The 10,129-nt window shown below is 38.8% G+C and overlaps 2 protein-coding genes across 3 annotated transcripts in view; one reads left to right on the forward strand and one right to left on the reverse strand.

The window, feature by feature from the left end:
- The window catches only part of LOC144652982 (ATP-binding cassette sub-family C member 4-like), a 69,873-nt gene extending 66,153 nt beyond the window's left edge, over positions 1–3,720 (reverse strand). For both annotated transcript variants that reach the window (XM_078512879.1, XM_078512878.1), the window contains exons 1-2: positions 3,623–3,720; positions 1,518–1,628 (exon numbers count right to left, since the gene is read on the reverse strand). In XM_078512879.1, the coding sequence (XP_078369005.1) occupies positions 1,518–1,628; positions 3,623–3,705 (194 nt within the window). In that variant the 5' untranslated portion in view covers positions 3,706–3,720. The remainder of the gene's footprint in view (positions 1–1,517; positions 1,629–3,622) is intronic.
- Positions 3,721–3,808: 88 nt separating this feature from the next.
- On the forward strand, positions 3,809–5,807 carry LOC144652994 (uncharacterized). The gene is made up of 2 exons (XM_078512893.1): positions 3,809–4,330; positions 5,088–5,807. The coding sequence occupies exons 1-2, from the start codon at positions 3,862–3,864 to the stop codon at positions 5,600–5,602; spliced, it is 984 nt and encodes a 327-aa protein (XP_078369019.1). The 5' UTR covers positions 3,809–3,861; the 3' UTR covers positions 5,603–5,807.
- Positions 5,808–10,129: the final 4,322 nt, after the last annotated feature.

A 10,129-nucleotide genomic window follows, 5' to 3' on the forward strand; every position in this document is an offset into this window, starting at 1 on the left:
CTTGTAATTTCTTGTTTCTTGGCTTGGGCAATGTTACTAGGGTGGCAATACGCGAGGCGACATGTCTTGTGTACCTTTTGACCGGGAACAGTTTGGATGTTGTCATTGCGCTCTGCGCTTGCGCAGTTTATACCCTGACTTCCCTTCAGACGGAAAAATACCATGTCATCTTCAAGCGATTTTTGGCAAATCGCACAACTTATTTCATCCATTTTAGGCTCTTGCAGGTCTAAGAATTACCAGGATAGCGCCAAACGTACAATAGAATCATAGACGATCTATGTTTAGTTAAATAAATTTCAGCAATCGGGTTTAAAACCTTTCGGAAATATATCATTTTTATAAAAAAGAAGAAAGGATAACACTGTTTTTAATTTAACTCACTGCAGCATCGTATAAAGTGATCTCGCTTTTAAGATAATAATGTTGAAGCCAGAATATATACGTCGCATTTTAACTGCGTTGAAAGACTGAAAGAAATACTGTAGCCGCAGAAAACTCGCTAGAATCGCTTTAGAAACACTATGATTCAGTAAAGGGAAACTTATCCATTTTGAAAGAAAAAACTATGCTTGAAGAGAACTCAGAATACACTTACCTGGTCGGAACACAGAACATTAAAGTTCTCAAGCCATTGTTTTCGACAGAGATTAAACTTTGTGCAAGCGTCAAACACAGCACACTGGTCAGGGTGAAATGCGCAAGTGTGAACCTCGATGGCGTCGGCTTCCTACAAAACCGTTGTATGTTTTCTTTTTTCTTTCTCTTAAACTTTCCACGCGAAAATTAAGCTTTCTTGAATTATAGAACTATTCTTGAAGAAAGGTTTAAATAGTAAAACAAAAAACAAACACTAAAAAATCGCTTCAGATAAAAAATTAATGTCATTTAGTCCTATGCACAAGGTTGCGACTTTTTACGCGGCGAGCACCTAAACTAGACTTAAAATTAAAGCTGTCTACAGATGAAATACCCCAAATTAACTTGATTTCTAAAATAAGAAAACGTTCAAATTAAGATATCGTTTCAATTTTTGTTGTATTTTTTACTTTTAAGGCATAAACAGGCGCGTTTTTGTAAAAAGCTTTATTCAGCCTCGTTTCCATGCATCTCTAAGAACGTGTCTCGGAGCTTCTCAAAAAACCCATTTTTCCATAACTTTTCCTGCCGGGATTTTCTGGGACTTTTGATATGTTATTAACGATAAGTTTCTCGGTCAAAAACCGTTAGAATTTCTTCTGTTGCAATTAGTTGCAGGTTGACCCATTATTTTCCACAAAATGACTGGACTACCAGGAGAGTTGGCAGGTATGATAAAGATAGATCCTTTAGTTACATGTATTGGTTGACATTGGTTACTGGTCATTTTCTTCACAATTAATGGAAATCCTAAAATTTAGCTCCAAACTTCACATCATTCTTCTCTTGGATAGGGAAGTGAGGATAGAAAGAATTAATTAGAAAATGAATTATTATTAACATGTCATCACACAAACAGCCATATGCATTTAACACACCTGTCTAATTTATCAGCAAGTCTTTTAGTCTCATCCTGTGGTAAAATTTCATAAACATCAGAATTCTCAAGAGGACGCTTGAATCCTTTCCAAAACAAATCATTCATCCACCTAAACAAAGAGAAATTTATGATGCAAAGAGTTTCAACTGGTTAAGTATTTTTTGGGTCATTACAAAGTGTGAGGCAGCGAGGCGTGTGATCCATTTTGGCTAGCCTAAAGAGCACTTCAGTTAGCCTTAATAGCATGTGAGCTTGGGTAGCTTGCAGTTAGCCTTTCAAGCCTTCAAGTTTATTTTTTTCATTAATTGTCATTTGGCCACTGACTGCACAAGTTTGGTTGCCAGTGAAAAATTTTAGTCGCTAAATTAAGCTCATGCTTTCAATCCTTCTTCCCGATTTTGGTCACCAGTCTGGGGACTTCGGTTCCAATTTAGTCGCCAGCTCCAAAATTTTAGTCGCCATGGCGACTTTAATGGTCTTTACTTGTAGGGATTTCTTCCTTGCATGCCTCGCTGCCTTGCTTGCATGCCTCGCTGCCAAGTGCATTTGTAAGGCTCATATTTTTTGGCTATGTGTATTTTCTGTAGACACAAAAATATTGTTTATAGAATTATTCCTTATCACAAGTTAATTAGCTGTCATGAACTACAGTCAAATCTATTTCAAAGGACAAAACACTCATTAGCAGGGATTTCATGAAATGGTTTTATTGCTGGCTGAGCTTGCGAAAGAGGCAAGAAATGAAGTTCTATCACACTGAACGGGGAACCCTGGGTCCTAGTCAGGATATCAGTTTTCATGCTCGGTCATGTGATTCTTGTCAATAAAGTGCTGTTGCATTGTTGTGTGGCAGACAAAAATGCATTTCAGTGTGAGAGAACATTTATAGTAGGAGGCTTCCCTTGTGAAGCATCTGTTAGAGAGCAATAAAAAATGCTGAAGATATCTCCCCATTTATAGGAGACTGTAGCTGGTGATTTATAACAGGGCAACCACCGAGGCTCCAGCAGATACCAGGTCTTATTGAAAATCCTGCGCATGGGTCACCTAGCTGTTTAATGTGACCTGGTATTTGGATCGGAGCAATTTATGTCATCAAGATGCAGGGTGCAACCAATGCCAATTCCAGACCTGTCAACTTGCTTACCATCCTAGTTATAGCCTGAAGTTATTACATTTCAGCGGTTTATGGAAAGATCTCAGTAAGGGTAATGGTAATTTGTAAACCTTATAAAAGTCTGCAAGTCTGCATTTTTAGACTGTATGCATGTGTCACACACAAGATACTGATTCTTTTATATATAATAATATTTCTGATTTTGGGCAGGGCGAAAAAGATTGGGGAGTGAAGCGAGGAAATGCTCCCCTCTCCCCTGCCTTTTTTTTCTGTCCCCCTCCCCCTGCTTTCTCTTCCTGCTTTCTTTTTGACCCATCCTTGACCAGAGAGCCCGTTGACAGGCTATTAAATTCACTTTGAGTTTGGAGGAAACATACAAAATATAGGCCAATTATTCTGCACACGTGTCCTGAACGTTTATCGGAAAGCTGATTTACCAACTGGTAGGTTTCTCTTTCCTTATTCTTCTCATTATCTGTAAATCATTTATTAAAATTCAGAAATCCTGTTTAGGTTGACCAGACTACCCATGATGCTTCATTTTCCTTGAAAAGAGCATCTGAATTTTAACCCTAAATAGAATAAGCTGGTAATTATAGCAATAATAGTCTTTGTCTTTTTACAATATCAAAAAAGCAACGTGTTAAATTTTCATGAATTAAAAGTCAAACATTTAATAAGCGTGATATTTCATAGCATACACGCGGCGTGTTTGTATAAAACTCGTGAACTGATACCTGCTGATATGTAGTGTTAAGAACAAAGTCACAATAACATCTCCGACGTACTACAACCTCGTGCTCTGCAGACTACTGATAACTATCAAGATAAAGTTACGTCTGATTTCAAGGACATGTATTTGCCCGGTGTTTTTGCCCAGATGTAAGCTTAATGTAATTAAGCTAACCACGTAATTATCTGCTGCAACTCGACAACAATACGTTCGAGAAAATACTTTCTATAAAAGAATATTGAAATGTACCTACCAAAATGTTAAAAACTTGCTGATAAATGTAGCTTTAGCCATTGGGTTGGCTAAAGTGTGCACTCTCTTACTAGTTCCCTCCATCGTGCACAAGATCGAACCTCCGGTCCAAATTTCTAAAACCGAGCAAACACAGCGGAGGTATGGGGAGAGTTATAGTGACAGATTTGTTTTGACGGAGAACGCGAAACCACACTTCGTTTTGTAGTGATCTCTGTATACGTTCTTTTCTTTCTTTTTATGATGGAAATTCCAGTCATCGATTTAACTAATCTTGGAGAAGGAAATCCGAGCTTAGAGGAGATAACGGCGATTGGCAAAGCTTGTTTGGAGTTTGGCTTCTTCTACGTTGTCAACCACGGGATCGCAGAAGAACTTCGAGGGCAAGTTTTGGAGAAGCTCTGGCGATTTTTTAATCTACCAGCAGAGAAAAAGCAAGAAATTCACCGACGAGACGGTTACCGTGGATATTTTACTAAAGGGGAAGAACACAGTATCGAGTACGGCTGCATAGAGTGGAAAGAAGGAATGTATTATTTTCGTGATTTTACCAATGTATCCGAAGGAAGGAAGGAAAGAGTGTTCTGTGGCAGCAATCCTTGGCCTAAAGACGAGTATGCTCCTGATTTCCAAACAGTTATAAAGGAATACTTTAAGAAAACACAGGAATTAGCTTCGCAGCTGTTGGGTTGTATCGCGTTATTCTTTGGTGAGCAAAATAAAAGTAAACAAATTTGCCTGTCCGATTCATTTTGCTGTCGGCTCAGCGGGGGGAGGAGGGGGGGTCTATAGTGGAGTATATGGGGGGGGGGGGGGGGCTCTGGCCGAAAGGGGTACCTTTTCAGGCTGTAGGTGTATGAAGGGTAGGGATTTCATGAGTTGGACATTTAGGTTTTTAAAAAGGAACTTTCAAATATCTTGAACAGACCCACTAAACAATGGATTTGTTTAAGTATAGGGAGCCCCACCGGTTTTCCTTCGTTTCGCCCCACTAACTGCCCCTGGGTCTCCGAGGATGAGGGAGCCCAAGCTAAAGTTATTTACAAGTGTAAAACACTAATAAACTGTCAAACTCTTTATTGTTTTCCGCCTGGTCTTTCCGAACCATTGAATAGTGTAATCAGTTGGCTAAAATCAGACAATATTCTGCAAGATTGAGCAGGATAATTTTGTTTTATTATTTAACAAATTGTCAACCGAAAACACATTTTACAGCTAGAAAAAGTGCACATATGTAGTGCTTTTGTGAGACTTCAGGCAAATCTTAGCAATCTACTTGCATCGCAGGATATCTGTTATAGCTTGTATATATAGTTATAATAATAATGATAATAGTTGAGGGTAACAATGACTTTCTGACCATATATGGGCATGCATGTGAATTTCTTGAATAGTAATGTTTAATATAGGTTGTATGGGAGTAAATAAATTGTGTTGATATTGATTTTTTTTACTCCTCTTTACAGGCCTTGAAAAAGATTTCTTTGACAAGAAATTCACAGATGATCCTTTTGCTCAACTGGGAATGTTTCACTACCCTCCCACCCCTGCTGCAAAAGATGGCCAGGAAGTGTGGGGGGTGGGGAGACACACCGATTATGGCATGTTGACAATTCTTCTCCAAGATGACGTAGGCGGACTTCAAGTAGAGACCAAGGATGGCTTGTGGATTGATGTTCCACCCGTTCCAGGTTCATTTGTCATCAACATAGGAGACATGCTGGAAATCTGGACAAGTGGTGCTTTTAAGGCAGGACCTCACAGGGTCAAAGTGTCTCAAACAAAGCACAGGCTGTCAGTTGCAGTGTTTTATGACCCAGGATTTGACTGTGTTATTTCACCCATTCCACTTGATAAGACTCTAATTCCTTTAGAAAAAACAGTGGCCAAGCTCTCTTTAGCATTCCCCATACGCTATGGTGACTATGTTCTGAATAAATATTGTGGCATCTTACCAGTAGAAAAACCTGGAAAAGTTTGATGATAGCTTCTGGCTTCTGACCTCACTATCTGCTCACTGGGTCTGTTATTTGCCCCACTTCTCATTAAATTAAGTTTCAGTAGTATTGCTGGCAGGAGATCCTGACAAGTTTTCTCAAACTTTTCTAAGGGGATTGCCTATTACAGTTACATTTTTTTATATTAAAAAACTGCTGGTAACATCTTTTAAAAAAGTAATTAATAAAAATGTTGGGGGGGTAAAGGGACTAATCAGAAATGTATTTAGTTGAAATATTAATATTATCCAATTATATTTTTAAAATTATGTAAAAAAATATACCTGGCACGAAATTGGATAGAAAATTTTGGTGGAGTTTTTTCTGTATCTCGACTAGCTCGACTTCCTTTACATTAAGTTATTCTGTACGTTATTAGTCCTCTTTTAGTAACATTCCGGTTGATCTGTAAGTACTCAACTATACTCGATTCACTCTCAACCACAATAAAGTCTATTAGACCATCAAAACTCTTCTCATTATTCCCATTTATTTATTTATTTATATATTGATTGAACCCTACCACATGATAAAAGGTTTTCTCAACTCTACACAACTACTAACATCACATCTTTACTCTTATCATCTCGAGTAAACTTTCTACTCTTATCTCTCAAGTCAAATATACCACATAACGACTTTTCTCAACGCGACTCAACTCTACTACACCATTACAACTTTTTTCAACTCGACGCAATACGTGAATACCCAACTGTTGTATCCTACTCAGCTGGACACCACTTGAATCTGCTTTACTATTATGTACTCTACTCCCGCATCTACGTACATGTACGCTACTTGACTGAACTCATCTCTACTAGATTACACTCTGTTCTACTCTACTCTACTAACAATAATCTAGTCGTCTCTACTTTACGATTGTCGATTGGACTGGTCTCTACTCTCAACACTTCTTTATTCGTCTCCGCCACGCTACTGTACGTTTATATAAGCTTATGTGACTGTTCTCGTCTCTATTCCACTCGACTCAACTGTACTCTACTGTACTGTACTCTACTTTGCTCTAGTCTACTATACTTGATTCGAGTCTACTATACTATTACGCTACTCTACTCCACTCTACTCTACTATAATATACTTTATTCGAGTCTACTCTTCTGGACGCTGCTCTACTCGACTCAACTCCACTCTGCTATATTTGATTCGAGTTTACTCTACTGTAGGCTACTCGACTCAACTAAACTCGACTCGACTCTACTGGACTCGACTGACTTGAATCACCTCTACTCGACTCGACTCGACTCTACTCCACTTGACTTAACTCTACTCCACTCGACTCGACTCGACTACGGCCCTACGTTTTCATTTTAAACTTTACGATTTACAGCACTACGTTTTAATTCTTAACTGTACACTTCTAGGGCCCTACGTTTTCATTCCAAACTTTACGCTTTTACGGCTCTACCTTTTCATTCTTAACTTTACACTTCTACGGCCCTACGTTTTCATTGTTGACTTTACACTTCTACGGCTCTACGTTTTCAATCATTCTAAACTTTACACTTCTACGGCCCTACGTTTTCATTCTAAACTTTACACTTCTACGGCCCTACGTTTTCATTCTAAACTTGACACTTCTAAAGCCCTAAGTTTTCATTTTAAACTTTACGCATTTATGGCCCTACGTTTTCATTCTTAACTTTACACTTCTACGGCCCTACGTCTTCATTCTAGACTTAACACTTCTAAAGCCCTAAGTTTTCATTCTAAACTTTACACTTCTACGGCCCTACGTTTTCATTCTAAACTTTACACTTTTAAAGCCCTAAGTTTTCATTCTAAACTTTACGCATTTACGGCTCTGCGATTTCATTCTAAACTTTACACTTCTACGGCCCTACGTTTTCATTCTAAACTTTACACTTTTAAAGCCCTAAGTTTTCATTCTAAACTTTACGCTTCTAAAGGCCTACGTCTTCATTCTAGACTTAACACTTCTACGGCCCTACGTTTTCTTTCTAGACTTGACACTTCTAAAGCCCTAAGTTTTCATTCCAAACTTTACGCATTTACGGCCCTACGTTTTCATTCTTAACTTTACACTTCTACGGCCCTACGTCTTCATTCTAGACTTGACACTTCTAAAGCCCTACGTCTTCATTCTAGACTTAACACTTCTACGGCTCTACGTTTTCATTCTAAACTTTACACTTCTGCGGCCCTAAGTTTTCATTCTAAACTTTACACTTTTACGGCTCTACGTTTTCGTTCTAAACTTTATACTTTTACGGCCCTACGTTTTCATTCTGAACTTTACACTTCTACGGCTCTACGTTTTCATTCTAAACTTTACACTTCTACGGCTTTACGTTTTCATTCTACACTTTAGTGCATTTCATTCTTAACTCTACACTTCTATGGCCCTACGTTTTAAGTCTTAACTTTACACTTTACACTTCTACGGCCCTACGCCGGTTTTCCTGCTAAACTTTACGCTTTTACGGCCCTACGAGTCGTGTCGAGTCGAGTCGAGATGGAGTAGAGTAGAGTGGTGTAGAGTACAGAAGTATAGAGTAGTGTAGAGTAGAGTAGAGTCGAGAAGAGTAGCGTATAGTAGAGTCGAGTAGAGTCGAGTAGAGTCGAGTCGAGGTGGAGTAGAGTAGTAGTTGAGTCGAGTCGAGTCGAGGTGGAGTAGAGTGGTGTAGTGTACAGTTGTATAGAGTAGAGTAGAGTCGAGTAGAGTCGAATCGAGTCGAGTAGAGTAGAGGTGAAGTAGCGGTAGAGTGGTGTAGAGTACAGTAGTATAATGTAGAGTTGAGTAGAGTAGAGTCGAGTCCAGCCCAGTCCAGTGGAGGTGGAGTCGAGTCCAGTCGAGTTGTGTCGAGTCGAGTCGAGTAGAGGTGGAGTATAGTAGTAGTTGAGTCGAGTCGAGTCGAGGTGGAGTAGAGTGGTGTAGTGTACAGTTGTATAGAGTAGAGTCGAGTTGAGTAGAGTCGAGTCGAGTCCAGCCCAGTCCAGTGGAGGTGGAGTCGAGTTCAGTCGAGTTGTGTCGAGTCGAGTAGGCTTTTATAGATTGTGCTAGCATAATTTTTGGCATAATTGGAGCTAAAAAGCATAATTTGTGAAACGAGCACTGCCACGGCATAATTAGCAATTTTTAGCACTTTTTGGAGCATAAATTCATAAAATGTAGTAAATATGGTGCACTTTCTACAGAAATAAATGAAATTTAGGTAGTTTGTTCTTGCAATGCGTGTTTTAGCTATACAATTCGTTGGAGGCATTTTACAAACGGTTTAGAGATGCGAGCAGCTAATTTGGACAGCTGACGGCCGTGATAAACTGCCATAAACACAAATAAATTTACAACAACAGTTTATTTAAAAAACATCATAATTTGGTGTCGTTATTGCGCACCTCTATGTATAGAATCTACGTCATTTTGTGAGCATAATTTCGGAAATCAGAAGCATAATTTGGGAATTCTGGCATAATTTTTGCATAATTTGGCAAAATTTTGAGCACTGCTAGTAGCATAATATGCCACTTTTAGGAGCACAATCTATAAAAGCCTAGAGTCGAGTCGAGTCGAGTAGAGGTGGAGTATAGTAGTAGTTGAGTCGAGTCGAGTCGAGTCGAGGTGGAGTAGAGTGGTGTAGTGTACAGTTGTATAGAGTAGAGTCGAGTCGAGTAGAGTCGAATCGAGTCGAGTAGAGTAGAGGTGAAGTAGAGTAGAGTGGTGTAGACTACAGCAGTATAAAGTAGAGAAGAGTAGAATAGAGTAGAGTAGTGAAGTAAAGAATGTAGCGAAGAAGATTGTAGCGGAGATGAGTGGTGGTAATAGATTCTTATAATTCTCTCTGTAGACTAGTATTCCTATATCCCTTTTATATAGGCTTTGATTGGCCGGTCGAGTTAGTCGAGGCAGAAAAAACTCCACCAAAATATCGTATCCAATTTTGGGACACATTTGGTAAAAAAAGGTTTCGTATATACCCAAACGTTTTAGAAAGTCATTAGTCAAATTATTTTTGTGTACCTTTTGTAGGCTTTTCAACCTAGATAAATAATTACTTTCCCATACCATATTACAATAAATTATGTGAAATATGGGTATATCAGAGAAAGAAGATACCACTGGATGGTGTCTAGTTGTTTTGAGTCTGTTTGCTATGGGCAATTTTGCCATTTCGGACAGCTTTGTTACTGCTGAAGTTTACTAAGCTGATAAAGAAGTCTGACTCTTTCAGCAGTTAAAAGAACAATTTTGTTTTGTACATAGAGGGCAACTTATATATGACAATGAAACAAATTATGCAATCTCTGATAATTTGTTGTGATTCAATTAGGCCAATCAGGGAAAAAATGCCTTCATCATAGCACTATGCAAAAACTGTCTAAACAGTGCCATTAAACAGAACAATCCCACGCAGGCCACGGTTCATCATTTGTTGAGCAACAAATGTTGTGATAACAAAATGTTTTAACTTGTTGAACAGAATAGAGCCAGGCTCTATTCTGTGACCTTGGCTTGTTTCTAGTGTGATGTG

This window comes from Oculina patagonica, chromosome 5, assembly GCF_052425735.1.
Source record: "Oculina patagonica isolate OP01 chromosome 5, crgOcupat, whole genome shotgun sequence".
Lineage (NCBI taxonomy): Eukaryota > Metazoa > Cnidaria > Anthozoa > Scleractinia > Oculinidae > Oculina > Oculina patagonica.